At 36.9% G+C, this 16799-nt stretch overlaps 1 protein-coding gene across 1 annotated transcript in view; it reads right to left on the bottom strand.

Annotated features, from left to right (window-relative positions):
- Positions 1–16799, bottom strand: part of TTC6 (tetratricopeptide repeat domain 6) — a gene marked incomplete at its 3' end in the record, with an annotated part of 209867 nt that overhangs the window by 120030 nt on the left and 73038 nt on the right. Inside the window, exons 3-5 of the mRNA XM_080809740.1 lie at positions 14007–14216; positions 7390–7523; positions 2505–2699 (exon numbers count right to left, since the gene is read on the bottom strand). Of these exons, the coding sequence (XP_080665866.1) occupies positions 2505–2699; positions 7390–7523; positions 14007–14216 (539 nt within the window). The remainder of the gene's footprint in view (positions 1–2504; positions 2700–7389; positions 7524–14006; positions 14217–16799) is intronic.

Here is a 16799-nt window from a genome sequence, read left to right as displayed (position 1 = left end):
AATCTAAGTGTTTAAACACTTTTAATGATTTATCTTATTTTAAAACCCCAAATCTCAAATTCCAAGCTAATGCTAAACAACTATAAACTTCTCTTTAGAATACAGAAAATTTAAAAGCAAAATTATAATCAATATGAAACATTTTTATAGTTCTCATCAAAATTGCTATCTAGCAAGATAAATGTAAGTTTAAACAATACATTGTTATTTTAAATAAACTTATATACCAATGCTAGTCCATTAAAATATCCTTGGTGTTTGCTACAAATAACAATTACTATATGCAGAATTAGGAGAGCATTAAAACTATACAAGCACAAATATTGTTATGCTTTGTAGTTAACTGTTCATCTCACAGAAAAAAAAAAAAACACCAAATGAAAGGGTATTCATTTTGTGTTTACAATTACCTTTCTTGAGAACACTTATTAGTGCAGAAAAAAATCATACATTTCTCCGAACTTGTAGGCTCAGCAGACAGATATATTTTGAAAAGGTTAAGCTATGTTTAGCAAGGTAATCCTCAAGAGATGGATGCCAGAGAATTAAATATTCAGTACTTAAATTAACTTCTTATTTGGTACTTAGGAACAAATTGCCAAGAATTATCATCATCAAATAGAACATTTATTGACTCTCTTGGAAAAAGAATGATCTACTTGAAGAAAAAGAATTTTAGAATTGGAAAGAAACCAGTATCTTTAACACTTTGCATGACTAACAGAAGCTATAACTCTTCAGAATGTTGCTTAGCTTACAGTGCTAATGGAAATTACTCAAAATGGTAGTTTCATGACTACTACATTATGTTTATGTCTTTATTTTCCACTCTCAGCTTTAGCTTTTAAAAGGTATTCCAAAAATGTCATACAGAACTGTTACTTTCTACCAGAGAAGCAGGAAGTTTTGAAATTTCCAAAATTCTTCACATACAATTTATTTCAAAAATTTCAGAACACTCACCTTATAAATCAAAACTAAGAGACTTAGGTGTATAAGATTATGAATAGCAAATAAATCCTTGAAAAATATTTTTGCCTAAATGGAAAATAAACATGAGAATGACCCTCTTTTAGGAATTCAAATTGAATTTCATTGTGGTTACTAAATGCAGGGAAATTGGATGATTTTAAATCCTGAAAGAATGCAGTAAAGTGTTACAGTTTTTACTAAAAGTCAAGTTTGAGAAAATGAGCTCAGCATATATCATGAAAAGAATGAGTAAGTTACTTATAATTCTGTGATAGTTCACGTAATTAAAAGTGGTCTTTTAAAATACTCTCATATTTTAATGAAATACTTGAAACATAATACTTAAATTTTTCTATTTAAATCTAACTAAATATTCAATATTCTCAATATTTTCAAATGTGTTATAGATAATGTTTCAGGATTCTATCAGCTCTTCTGAGAGACAAGAGTTTTATGAATATACATTCTCAATGAGCAGGTGATTTCGCCCCCAAAGGGGTGAAAGTTGGTGCCTGGGGAGGAGGGTGATGAGAGCTTACTCTTTATGTATATGGCATATATATCCACACACACACATATATGTATATGTATATGTATATGTATATGTACACATATGTATATGTATATATGTGTGTGTAAATAGATAGATACAGCACCATAAAGAGATACAACGTATATCCAGGATATTAAAATTTAATGGGGAAGGGCAATTAGGAGGAAAAGCCTTTTAAAAGCCTTCCTTAAAGGGGTGATGGTGAAAAGAAGTTTGAGGAAAAACTGTGTCAGACAGTTTTTCAGATACATCTGAATTTTTATCACTATCCAAAGATGAGAACTTGGGCAAGCAACCCAATATTATGGAGCCTAAGCTTCTTCAAGACTAAAATGGAAATTATGACTTCTTGTAGTTGAGGGTTTAAAAAGAAAAGATGCAAAGCACACCACACAGTGCTAGGATTATAGTTTCTGCTAAATAAATGTGACCTCCATTCCCTTTTCTCCTCTCTTTTGAGGAAGCTATAAATTACATACTCTCCAGTAAAGAATGCTCAGATGCCAAAGGGGAATGAGACATGAAGAGAAATGGAAGAAACTCCAGAGGCAATGACTTTTATACATGATGCCTGGACTCAGTATACCCAAAAGAGGTGTGAAATCTCAATATCTGTGATTTTCTTAATTGTACAAGCCTAACAATGTGGCTTGATTTTTATGAACCTCAATTTTCACATCTGTACTCCACAGAATTATTACAAAGAACAAATACGCTAATGTATATGACACTCTTTGGTAACTAGACACCACTAAACTAAAGTTACCTTCTGATAAGCCATGGTTCATGTTGTTAATAGCAGGAAATGAAGATGTTGTCCTAGACTGTATATGTACTGGGAAGGAATGCAAAAGGACAAAAACTGCTCCTCTCTAGTGTCTAAAAACAGAACTGAGTCTTCAAAATCTCAACCTCAAAGACAGGATTTCTTTGATAGTTTAAATCTGGTTTAAAAGAAAATTACCAGAGGAACTCTTACCTGTCTCTTCGCTCTTCATCTGTTAAGTGATTATCTAAGAAAGAGGTTCCCAATATTGTAAGCAAAGTATTGTGACCTTTCTTGTCAGCTGTATGGTACACTCGAGAAGCCAAGTGCAAGTTAACAGGCAGCTCCTGGGCTGGGACAGTGGTGCACAGATCATGAAGGGTTGGAAAGCGGTAGTCTTGCAGAATTCTGCAACGGAGAAAAGAAAGTGGACTTCTTTGATCATTTGTGGTCTTTTCAATATAAAATACTTTGATGTTAACAATTTAGGCTCTAAAAAGGGTGTCTAAATGTATAAGATTTAAAACTATAATACTGGTTTATAACAAATTTAATACCACCATTGACCAGATCTTCAAAGTTATATATTCAGCTTTCTGCTGAAGATCTCAGTCTATGTGACCTACAGATACCTCAGAAACAACAGGTCAAAAAGCAAACTCATTGTTACCTCACCCCAAACCTCTTCTGCTGATTTCTGTAACTCAGTTGGTGATACCTTATCCAACCATCATGCATTGTGTCTTTGCTACTCTTCTCAAATGTTAATGTCCCTGAAGAAATAGAACAATGTAGCATATTATCCATTAACTAACATCAATGGAACCCAGGTCTCTAAAGTTTATGCAGCATCTTCCTTCCCACTCTGCTAGAACTTGCCTTTCTCCTGCCTTTCCAAAGTAGAGAAGAAGACATGAAAATCTTCCTTAATTCCCATTGTCACTCGCCATCCAATCAACAAATACGTGAGGAGCACCTACCATGTACTACTACTACTACTAATCTGTACTAGGCTATTTATATACATTCTCACTAACTCCCACAATGAACTTATTATATGGAAGATATTATTATCCTTATTTTAGAGTAGGTTTATTTTGGAGAGGTCATAAAATTGGTAACTACGAGGATCTAAATACAATGCTGCTGACTATAAGCTAATTTTTTTCCCTAGTAATGCCTGTTAATGACCCCTGAGGTGGAAGTGGCCCCTATCCAGTATGATTCCATCTCCACCTCCCTACTATAATTACACCAGTAGGTTAAGCGTCTGCCTTCGGCTCAGGTCACGATCCCAGGGTCCTGGGATCAAGCCCCACATCGGGTTCCCTGCTCAATGGGGAGCCTGCTTCTCCCTCTCCCTCTGCCTCTGACCGCCAACATCCCTGCTTGTATGCTGCTATCTCTCTGTCATAATAAATAGATAAATCTTTTTTAAAACGTTTTTAAAAATAAATAAAGTTATACTCTTACATTAACCACATGATGTCCTTTTCACCAAACCAAATCAAATGAACTTTAGATCATGTTCTCTAGGACCTCTAAGACACAGCTGACAATACTGATGACCCTTCCTGAAACTGCGAGCTTTTTTAAACCTGTGCTGTCCCAGCTCTCCATCTACCTCTCAAATTCATCATGATTTGATTTAGTCACTCTGTTTTCTTTCTCCATCTTCCAAACGGAGGATGACTTCCAAAGTTGAACTCACCTTCGCACGTTGGAAAAGTAAGCTTCAGTGTTTCTGCTTACTCTTGTGCTGAAACCTCCCAAATTTCATCTCCAGTATCACTATCTCACCTAGATTCCTGGCCTATAAGATACGAAACACTGAGCCATCTTTGACTCCTCTTCCCTTCACTTGCACATCCTATGAAAAATTGGGGCTTTCCTGCAGCTCGGGGCTGCTCCTTCTCCCGCCTCACTTCCAAAACACTCCAGGATAGGTCCTCATCACTTCAGCCTGAGAGTTGGACTGAGCACCACACCCTCTGTCTCTTCCTCTTTTCTATTCCTCCTGCAAAATTCTATCACACTGTCTGTAAACACTCCTTTGCCCAGCACAACAGTTCTCTGTCTCTTGCTGCATTCATCTACCTTCCTCTCTCTAAGTTACAAGACTCTTAAAGTCTGACTGCACTTCTAACACAGGGGTCAGAGTCAGACTGACTCTGTTCAAATCCTGTTTAAAATTATCACTAGGTCATAAGCAAGTCAATTCATTTATTTATACCCTGGCAAATTGGAAATAACAACTAACACATCCTGGATAAAGCTACTTTAAGAAAGAAAGGAGATGAGAACAAACTGATGTTTGCCAGAGGGGAGGCGGTGGAGGAATGGGTAAAGTGGGGAAGGGGAGTGGTAGATACAAGTTTCCAATTAAGGAAGGAATAAGTCATGGGAATGAAAGGCACAGGAGAGGGGATATAGTCAGTAGTACTGTGATAGCATTGTATGGTGCCAGGCGTTAGCTATACTGGCGGTGAGCCTAGCATAACCGAATTGTTGAATCATGAGGTTGTACACCTGAAACTAATGTAACATTGCATGTCAACTCTACCGCAATACAAAGAAAAGAAAGGATTGAATGCATTTAAAATAGTTTCACTCACAGATATAAGCTATTATTATCTGTCTCCAGGACAATTCATGGGGACAGCAATACCGGTCAGTTCCTTCAGTTATGGATCAAGTGCTGCCTATCGTTTTGTCCATGTTTAAATATCCTTCAAACAATACCTGAAGACAAACTTCTCTGCAAAATTTACTGTTCTTTTTTCTTTTTTACAAATATCTCTTTTCATACATTGCCTTCTTCTTGTGCCACCCCTTCTGACCCTTTATCTAACGGATTAATGCTGATCTGTCTACCTGCTGCTCCATGTAGTCTAGATAGGAGCAAACTATAAAGAATTTAGACTTTAGGGTTGGCTGGGCCTAGATCAGAATCTTAGCTTAACACTTGTAAGCTATGTCACTAGGTTCTCTGAAGGTCTTCTGTAAGATGAAAATAAAATCCCTAACTATTAAAAGAAATCCCTAACTACTACATTTGTAAAATTGGTAATAATAAACAGTTCCTGGCCTGTGGGAGTTTCAAGAAATGCTTGTTTTATTTTTATTGCTATTGTTATTAATTTGTATTGGACAGCACTTAACCCATCACTAGGCACAACATGGACATTACTGAATCACTAATAGAGAGCAGTTTATATCATTTCCAAAACAGCACAGGACTCAACAAGAACAGGGCATAAAATCTATACACGTTTGAGTAGGGCAGGGGCTGGGGGAGGTAAACCCAAAGCATTTGGAAATGCCCGAGACAAAGAAACCTAACTAGAGGAGGGAAAATGGATGTCCAGGAAGCCAGGGATCCTAAGAGAGGGCTGGGGACAGGGGAAAAGAAAAAAAAAAAAAAAAGAGGAGAAAAAAAGGTGAGCTCTGAAGTCAAGCTCATCTACATCATCATTCTGTCTAGAACAGGTCCTGGCTAGTGGAATGTACTTGAGATTACATTACGAATTTTTTTTCCTTGAAAAAGCACTACAACCAATCTGAATTCCTATGCTCCCATTATACTCTAATAACAGATTTGCAAGTGAATCTCCCTAGGTCATTGAGCTAACTAACATTATGTTTCCAAGAAATGGCTGAATTTCCAAGAAAATGATTTAATTTGGGGGCTAGTCACTGGTGAGAAAAGTTAGGTTAAAAAAAAAAAAGTGTTTAAAGAAAAAGAGTAGTGAATAAAAGATTTTCAGAAACATTTTTCTAAAATTGTCTTTCATTATGCAAATTTCTTAACTATCAGCTTTTCATTCCTCAGCATCTTATTCTTAATTCTCTCTAATGGAAACTTCTCATTTCAATTTTAATGAATTAACACAGTACTATATATATCAAAAAGATCTACAAATATTTTTGGCATGCTCGAGAAAGGCTGTATGTTTTTATAGCACACTCTCCTTAAACAGGACTATTTGTCATTCTTTGAAACACTAAGACATAAAAAAGAAAAGACTCTGACTCTGTGTGTGGCCACACTACTTTGCTTAATGCACTAAATGCAAGGTTTTTTAGGGAAAAAAAATCACGAAGTTTCTGCTTCATTGATAATCTGACAGTAACTATTTATTGAAGGTAAAATACTTGTTGTCTGCTGTCACTATTTGTTTTAATACATAATCTTGCTAACTAAATGAGCTTAAAGCAATGCAGATAAGCAATGGCATGTACAGGGTCACTTAAATGCCAATTCGACTCTTTCATAAACTTTGGAATTCTTTTCCCATGACTCTATTCTCAGCTACTAAATTGTGAGTAATATCCATTTACAAAGTGTAGGCTGGCCATAAAAAGGTTGTCTTCCATGTCCAGCACACCTTTCAGTGCCCTAAGCAACAACAAAAGCTAATAATTAAAGCTTCTTTAAGCCCCAATAAAGAGTCAAATGAAGAAGAATCTAAAATAAACCAACCCATAAAAACCTAGTGGTAAAATAAGGAGAAAACCAGTTTCAACAAGGTGATTGGCAAAAGATAAACCCATAAATCTAAATTGCATTTACACATATTACTCAAAATTGTGGTACCTTTGCATAATAAGATCCTCCATTAAAAATTGGGGGGAGGGAGGATAAAACATGATATGACAGTAGAGAAAAAATTGATTGGCCTATGAATATTTTGTGTTGGGCTGAATTTTATTTTATTTCATCATAACAAAATAAACCAACATACTTAGCAGTTAATCCAAGTTAGTCATTATTGTGACCAAAAATATCAGATCTAACATGTTAACATTTAATTTTCCTTAGTCTCACAAAGAGCTATTTTTATTCAATTATATCATTGTTAAATCATTAAATTAAGTACATTGGCCAAAACAGTTATGGAAAGAAGTGTGAAGTAGAGCACATATATCCCAACCATAATATCTGACACCAGCTCTTCCTGTGGGAAAGTTTAACTTAGATCTCATAGATATGAATTTCTAAAACATTAAATTTTCCTTTAAAAATGCATTTTCAGGTATCAATGCTATTAAATAACTTCTCTTCAGGCAGTAAAATTTGTAAACTTAAGGAAGTTACTTTTTTTTCGGTAGTTTTTGATCCCACGAGGGTTTTGAACACCTTCCTTGTCTCTGTTGCGGAATTCCTAATTTACTTTTTTGTGTTCGCTTAACTTCTTTTCCTCTAATTTGCAAAAATTCTGATGATTTCACCTTCAAGAAAATATAAAGGAGACTATTAAGGAAAGTTGTAACATGAGAATTAGATCTTTCTCTCATATTTAATGGTCTATCTTATATTTAAACTCCTAATTTCTATGTATATTTTATAACAATATAAATCCTAAAGGTGAATTGATATTTTCCTCTAAATCCTTTTCTAGATTTTGACATATACACCTTCATAGCAATAAAAATATTAGTACCATATTTATCTATAATATTTTATTTATTGCCTGGGGCACCTGAGTGGCTCAGTTAAGCATCTGCCTTAGGCTCAGGTCATGATCTCAGGATCCTAGGATCGAGTCACATGTCTGGCTTCCTGCTCAGTGGGTCGTCTGCTTCTCCCTCTCCCTCTGCCCTCTCTGCACCCCCCCCCCACCACAAACACTCTCTCTCTCTCAAATAAATAAATAAAATCTTTAAAAAATATATTTTATTTATTGCCTTAAAAGTATTAGAAGAAATATAAGATTTTCCCCTCCATGGCCTACTCTTCTTGATTGCTTTTTTTTTCCTAAGATTTTTTTAAGTAATCTCTACACCCAACATGAGGCTCAAACTTAAAACCTTGAGATCAAGAGTCACACGCTCCACCAACTGAGCCAGCCAGGCTCCCCTTCATTGGTATTTTTAATAGAATTTTCCCTTAGTCTCTTAAAAGTTTGGCATGACTGGTTGCAAGCAGAAGCCAAATGAACTTTAATGCTTTATATAACTGTTTTGAGCAAAGTTTATCAATTTGTACTTCTTACAGTTGTACTGTTTTCTATTTCTACTGCTTGGGGAAAATCAAATGCATTTCTGTCTCTTAAATAATTGCCTTTTAATCATTACAGGTATTAAGAGTATCATTTCCCTAGATTTCCTAGAAAATTTGCAGAATTCATAGTACCAGGTCATCAAAAGGTATTTTCTCTGTGGGATGTTCTGGTGTTGTTTGTTTGTTTGTTTGTTTTTGAGACTAGATTTAAGGAAGAAAGCAGGGAGGCTTTCTTTGGGAAATGCAGAGATATGGTTGAATAAATAGGAGAGGGCCAGATAAAGGGAGGTTTTTATAAATTAGGTAGAGGGTTTAGGCTCCCAGCAGTAGAAAGGAGAGAGCTATTGTGATTTCTTAGGTAAAGAAGTGATGATGAATAAGGAAAGCTCAGAGTACAGACCATTCTATCTCACCATCCCATTAACGTTTGAATTTCCCTTACAGTTTCTCCACCAAATAGTCATCCATCCTGGCTTGAACATGGTGGGGAATGGAGGACTTCGATATATCCAAAGGCAGCCACTTTCTCTCTGAAAGTCCCCCAGTTGTTTGTTTGTTATAGAGCCTAACAACTTTCATCCACCAGTCTCAATTCAAACCTCAGGATCATACAGGTACAGTCTAGCTTCTTCCATCTGACTGGCAATCAAATATTTGAATACAGCTGACTCTCCTGGGCCTGGTTTTCCCCCAGATAAACAATGCCAGTCCCTTCAATTCTACCCTATATGACATGTTTCTGAAATACTGTGCTTTGTCATCTTGAATGCTCTCTTCCAAATGGTCTCCAATTTGTCAGTGTCACTCCTGGGTTTGGAAACCCAGGTCTGAACATGACATGTGAGGTGTGATGGGATCTGATCAACCAGGAGAAAGATGATCATATTTTATAGTATTCATCAATCAGCACAAACTATGATGATTACACTTGTCTTCCTCTCACAAAACAAAATCATGGCCTAAATAAAACTCTGAAGTCTTTCACATTTGCTATGAGTCATGTCATCCCATATCTATGCACTTAGCTTGTGGACCCAAGGGCAGAACCATAGACATATTTATTTCAATTAAATTTCCTCTGAGGTTACGGGGCGCCTGGGTGGCTCAGTGGGTAAAGCCTCTGCCTTCAGCTCAGGTCATGATCTCAGGGTCCTGGGATCAAGCCCTGCATCGGGTTCTCTGCTCAGCGGGAAGCTTGCTTCCTCCTCTCTCTCCCTGCCTCTGCCTACTTGTGATCTCTCTGGCATTTGGATGTTATCTACCAATACAATCAGTAATCTTCCATATTCTCATTCAAATTATTAGGAAATATGCTACAATGGACACAGCCCTCTCACAGTCCACCAGGGACTTTCATGGCTAGCTGTGCATCATTGGCATAACTAATTACAAATCCATCTAGCAGTTCACCTGATTGCAGTCTAGTCTACGAAACCATCATTGGGAGGCTTGCATAAATGGATTGCTGAAATCCAAAAGCTAATAACAATAACTAATGTTTAATGAGCTTCCTTATAGGCCAAGCTCTTCACCATGATAGCCTTTCTTTGAACTCCAGGCCTGATACTTTTCTGACACTCAGTCCAGTAAGTCTAAAAAAGAAATAAGGTTGGTCTTCTGTGGCTTGTCCTTGAGAAATCCATGCTGGCTCCAAGTGATGACTGCTTCCTCTTATAAGCTGTATATAAGGGGTTCTTCTAAAGTTCTCACAGTTCTTTTAATGAGTCATTTTATCATTCCAGAGTTCTGTCATCTGATCAATGCATACGTTACAGAAACCATAACCCTTATCCTTAAAAAGATCAGTCTCAGATTTGCAGTTGCCGGACCCCAGGCTTTGAGCTCCCCTCCCACTACAGCCTGTCCTCAAAGCTGCTGCGGACAGGGGCACAACAGGCTTCAACCTATCTGTCTGAACTGACAGGCTCAGGTACCTAAGTTACTCTTAAAATCTTTTACCAATCTTGGGCTTCAAGTTTCTTTTATCACTTCTTTTTCCCTTCTTTCTAAACTAAAGATTATTCTCCTTGTCAGATTTAAGAGAAGCAAAGTACAAGTTTATCAGCTTCCTTTTCTCTTTGTCATATTGCTGTTTACTTAAAACCTCAACCTTTTCTCAAAATTAAATTAAGGCAGCTTTGTCATATGTTGTCATCACACCATTCATCCATAATGATGGGGTTATCCTTCCTTTTTTCTCTCTTTGCTCTTAAACTAATTTGAAAAAAAATAATTTTTTATTCTTAGCATGATTCACAGGTCTCAACCCATTCTGGATCTTAGATATTTTGATATAATTATTATAGCCACATGTCACTTTTATGTTTATCTATGGATGTCTATTTCTTCTTTCATCTTTATATATCTTTAAAACTCTGAATGCAGTAGATCATTTATAACTGTTTTTGTGAGAATTTTTTTTAAGATTTTGTTTATTTATTTGACAGAGAGAGAACAGGAGAGGCAAGCAGAGGGAGAAGGAGAAGGAGAAGCAGATTTCCCGCTGAGTAGGGAGCCCAGTGATCCTGGGACTCCAAGATCATGACCTGAACCAAAGGCAGTTGCTTAACCAACTGAGCCACCCAGGCATCCTGTTTTTGTGAGTATCTGAGGGAATTTAGGGCATCCTGCGTCTCTTAAACTTCTTCCATTTAGAATCCCAAGACATGTAGTATCTATATTTTACAGACTTTGACCCTTTTCCCTCTTAAAATGTTCAACAATCCTCTTGCAGGCCCTTGTGCCAGTCATTTCTTCACGGACACCATTACCTCATTTCTCTTTTTTATTTAATTTATCTAAGTCATGTTGCTCATGACTAAGGACAGAGTCCTAACAATTTTTATTATACTAATGAGCTTCTTAGAATAGAAATGGCCATAAAGACTAATCAAATTAACTGCCTTTCTGCTGAATGACACCTCTGGCATATATCCGAGCAGTGGAAGTCCTGCACTACTCCTTTAAGACACCTCTGTGCTAGTTCCATTTGCTGTGTCAAAAGAGGTCTTCTTGTCCCCCCAGTCTGGTTGGCTTGCTGGAGTATATTATTCCTCATTCTTGTACCAGAGATGCTAGAGACTAATTTTATGCCCTGAGATATCCAAAGTAAAGTTCATGGATTATAACTGACCTTGACAGGTTAACGCAAATAAATACAAGATACTTGGTGGGACAAGTCACAGGACTACTGCCTTTCTATGGCATTTCTAACATGTCCCACACGATGCCAAAAAAATACACCATCAAGTCTTTAATGGTTTTCTCTTCTCGTCCTCTTGAAACACTTCTGGTTCTAGTTTAGAGCTCTCTTAATCCATTCTCCCAAGTCTTTCTTGTCCAACCATTCCTTCTAGTTTTGTGAGGGCCACTCTATCCTGAGTCATTTTTGTAATGGAGAGTTTGCTTTTTACTTAACCAGACATCTGTTAATTGTTGTTATGAAGGAGCACTGTTGCAGAGAGGTAAAGAGTAAAGGTTCCAGAATTAGATCATCTCAGTTCAAGTCTTGCTTTTACAACCTAACTAGATATTTGTACTTGGACAAGTTCTTTATATTCTTTATGACAGTTTATTCAAATATAGTCTTGTTAAGAAATCTATTTTTAGAAGTAGGATAATATATGCAAAACACTTAGCTAAGTGGTTGGGATGTGATAAATAAAAATACTAATTACTTGAGGGAAGGGCTGCCTCTTTTTACCAAAAATAAGTAAAATTTATGTAATTTCTTAATAATATTTAATAGCAGCCACAACAATCCAAAAGAATTAACGTGGAATTTTCTAAGGAGAGACTTTAATTCCTGCCAGGAATTAAATGGTTAAATCACTGTCCAGATATCCATGTCATTGTTTTACACATTTACTAGCTAACCATTTGCCTCTCATGCCCACATTTTATTTCCAAAGTCCCAACGTTCAAATAGAAGTATGGATGAAAACATTATCTATGCCCACCTACCTAACACTTTTTCATCAGGATTCCGTAGTCTTCAGAGATACTGTTTAAGGGGCGCCTGGGTGGCTCAGTCGGTTAAACATCTGCCTTCAGTTCAGGTCATGATCTCAGGTTCCTGAAATTGATTCCCAAGTTGGGCTACCTTCTCTTTGGGGGCCTGCTTCTCCCTCTCCTTCCACTTATGCTCTCTCTTGCTATCTCTGTCTCTCCTTCTCTCTCTCAAATAAATAATAAAATTTTTAAAAAGAAAAAGATACTGTTAAAAAAAAGAAAGAAAGAAAGAAAAAGATGCTATCTAAGGGCTATCTAAGGGCTACACACCTAGAAGGTGTCAGCCTGAAAGACGGGATTCACCTGAAGTAGTTAGCAATGAGTGTGTTCACTTAACCTTGGCAGGATTCACTTCATATCCCAAGTCCATGCTTTAGAAAGGCAGCATGACTTTTAATGGAGTCCATAGCCCATCACAAGTCCCTTCTCCTTCACAGCAGTTGTGGATTTTCTCTGGTCAATTATTATTTGTGCATCTTCCTTATTACCCATTATTCCCAGTAGATCAAATGCTAGCATCATGCAAGATGAACTTAAGAAAGTAGGACTAGAGAAATGAAGAAAAACCAGGAGGCCACTGTGTTAATCCAAACACAAGGTCACTAGGACCCAGACTAGGATGAACGCAACTAGAAAAGAGAAGGAAAAAATTACAAGCAATAATGTTAGGAGGAATCTAGATCTTGGAGACTCATTGTTGGTTAAAGGCAAGGGGAGCGGAGGTCACAGATAAACCCAAGGTTTCAGAGTTGGGAATTTTGGGTCCAAGTTAAAGAATGGCCAGTTGACATGGGTGAAAAACATTGTCTTCAATAGGAGAGGGTACCCAAAAGGAGAGGGAAGGTTGTTTACCCAAGAAGTGGTATCCATTTGAATCAGCTAGAGAGAGGATCCATGGTGATAATAAGATAATATTTTGTGGTTCAGGGAAAAGTGGGTTTTTTTTTAATCCCAATAAAATGTACCCATTTTAAATAAACTCATTAAAGTCAAAAAGTAACTCGAATTAAAGAAAAGTACCAAGTGAATAGTAGTAAAGCAATACACAGATATGGTAAAAAGTTATTTCAATTACACATATATAAAATGAATCTGAGAAACATTCTCACAACAGGAAAAGCCTTAGGGTTAGGATAAACCCAAACAGGGCAAAGTTATAAAACATACAAAATTCACCCAGTTCTGTTCCCTGGGTTACAGTTTCTGACTCCCTCAAGATGGTAATGGGAGGACTCGGTCAATTTCTGAAAGCCCTGAGTTTCCTTCCCTCCTTAAAAATGTGTCTTCTCCCTGGGTGGCTCAGTTATTAAGTGCGTGCCTTCCACTCAGGTCATGATCCCAGCATCCTGGGTGTCCTGGAATCGAGGCCCCATATTGAGCTCCTTGCCCAGCGGGGAGCCTGCTTCTCCCTCCCCAGCTCCCCCATGCTTGTGTTCCATCTCTTGCTATCTCTCTCTGTCATAAATAATTTAAAAATCTTTAAAAAAAAATATGTCTTCTCTCCCCAGAATTATGATTAGGGTTGAGACAAAAAGCTCTCAATACACAGATATCCCCTTTTCCCAAATGAGCAATTTACAAATAGAAGGCCCTTTTTCAGGGCGAATCCACCTCCACGCCATGGCCCTTGCCTGATCCATTTCTTCACACTTGCACATCCACACAAAGCATAACTGTTTCCAACACAAATAGTGTTTTACCTTTAAAGGTGCCTGTTTGGCTGCTTTGGAATCACCTGTGGGCTGTTCGTCTTTCAAAGGTTTACTTGATTCATCTGCTGGCCGAACTTCCAGAGTTTCCTGAGATTTACATACTGTGCTTCCTGCTTCTGAGACTCCCCACTCTAACACATCTTCTTGTTCAAGCTGGAAAATACTTGAGATAGCTTTAGGAAGTTCCTCAAGCATATTCTGTGGGAAAACATAAATGTACAAAAATGCTCTTCTTATTGGTCCTCCCAAGGTTTTAAGTCAAATAGTGCTTCTTTCTAACCACAAAATGTTAATAAAAACACATGATTGAAATTAACCGAAGGTAGTAAATCTCTTCTGAAGATTTAAAAAGAGAAATTCAAATTGACTTAAGAACAATGTAAAGCCTAGCAAATTATTTTCTCTGGTGCTTGTCTCAGAAAATATAGCTACCCCAAAGTAACTATGCACCAACTCTAAGGAAACCATGAGACACCAATCTGACCCTGACTTCACCCCATACTCATACAGAATCAAGGCCCACTGAAACATCTGACCTCTGAGGTTCTTCAGTCCTGAGAAATGGGATTTCTGCTAACTAGATGCTCTTCCAGAAGCCTGACTTCAAGTACTCAAAGAAGAGCTGACCCAGAGGCCCAGAGGCCTCGAGAAGACTACCCAGACATCCCCACTCCATTGCAAGCCCTAATGAAAAACCCTCACAAAATATCACTCTTAGAACTATTTTGTGTTCTTTAAAAATACCTCATTGAATTCATCTGTATTTCACCAAGTCTTAGGTAAAGTATCTTTACAACCATATTTTGATATTATCCACTTTTAAACCAAAACTATTTGGGATTATGGAATACTGGCAATTAAAGCTTCATTGCCTCAAATTAACAGATGGATAAAACCAGTCTGACTTATACAAAAGTCTGAATTCTAGAGAATGACTTGAAAATGCAATTGCATCACTTTGTTCTTCAATACATTTTCATTTGCTAATAAGTAAAATAAAGGATAAAGATGTCATACAGCATCAAATACTATATCTTTATTATACAAAAAGGATGGCTAAACCAAGAAATTTCCATTTGTAAAATTAAACTTTAATCTGGAGTTCATATTTCTGTAAAACTATTTATTGGACAGTGCAATGAAAAAAGTAAAAGTTTTATAACTAGATGGGACATTATTCAAATCCTGGATCTGTCAATTAATAGATGGGTGATTTTGGTCAAGTTACTTAATTCTTTTTAGCCTCATTCTCCTCATTGTAAAAAGGGGGGTTAATAAAATCTTTTCATAAAATGGCAGAACAGATACACTCAGGCGATATGTGTTATGGGCCCTGTGCTTTCTATGGCAAGCTCATTCGTTCCATCCTCCATAGATTTGGCACTGTTAATCACTCCCTTTCTTTTCAATTTCTCTTCTCCTGGCTTCAACACATACTCCCAGGTTCTGGTTTGGGAGACTGAACAGATGAAGGTACCACCCGTCAAAACAGAAAATGGAGGAAGAGAAGCTTGAGGAGAGGGCAATGACAATCCTGTAGCTGCAACTGACCCTCTTCAGGACTCTGCCGAGCCTTCCTTTTGCCACCAAACCTTTACAGATCATGTCTGTACCCTGTGCCCTCCTTCTGTTTCAGTCTGCATCACACTGTATTGTAGTTGTCTAAGTAATTATTATCATAATCATAATCATCAACATACATGAGCATTATCTCATTTAAGCTTAATCTTCACCATGATTCCATGAAGCAAGAACTGTTTGTAACCCCATTTTGTGGATGAAGAAACTGAGGCTTTCAAAAGTTAAGAAACCTACCCAAGGTCACAGTGAGAGGAAGTAGCAGTGCTCTGTTTGAACCTAGACAACCTGAATCCAAACTTCACTCTCTTACCCTCTTTCTCCTACTCCCAATGGACTAGCACTTCTCAAAGTGTGGTCCACAGACTCCTGACAATCTTTGAGACCCTTTCAGGGGATCTGCAATTTCAAAGCTATTTTCGTAATAATACTAAGTCTTATTTGCCTTTTTCACTGTGTCGATGCTTGCACTCATGATGAAAAAGCAGTAGTGGGTAAAACAGTGAACCAATACTTTTCATATGCTTAACATGTGAGCTTACAAAAGCATGCAGGGGTTGAAGAGCCATTCAAAGAACAAGGTAGACCAATGGATGTTAATGTAAGGATATACAATAAGTTACTTTATCTTGTTTCAGATTCCTCATTGCAACTCATCTTTAAGACACTACCACTTGTAGAGTTTTGGTATATTAATAAAGAATAGTGGCCATAATTTTGTTAAGAAGTTGTTAAAATATTATTCCTTTTTTAATCTGTATGAGACCAGGCTTACCTAATATATTTCAACCAAAAAAACATACACAACAGATTGAATGCAGAAACAGATATGAGACTCTAGTTCTCTATTAAATTAGGTATTATACAGATATGCAAAAAAATGCTCTTGCTAAAATTTTTTTAGATTTTTTTTCTAAAACAATATGTTCCATGTTCATATGTAATTGGTTTATTATTTTAAATGAATGGATAAGTATTTTATATTTTTCTCAGTTTTAATTTCTATTATGGTAAACATTGATTGATACAATCCATATAAAAAAAAAAACTCCTTTGGATCCTTAAAATATTTTTCAAGAGTTTAAAGGCATCCTCCAGCAACTGGGTGATGGACATTAAGGAGAGCATGTGATGTAATAAGCACCGGATATTACACAAGACTGATGTATCAGAGCTGTACCTATGAAACAAATAATTCATTAT

The sequence above is a fragment of the Martes martes genome, assembly GCF_963455335.1.
Source record: "Martes martes genome assembly, chromosome: 7".
NCBI lineage: Eukaryota > Metazoa > Chordata > Mammalia > Carnivora > Mustelidae > Martes > Martes martes.
The sequence above is the reverse complement of the archived record's forward strand: the minus strand, read 5'-3'. Positions and strand labels throughout refer to the sequence as shown.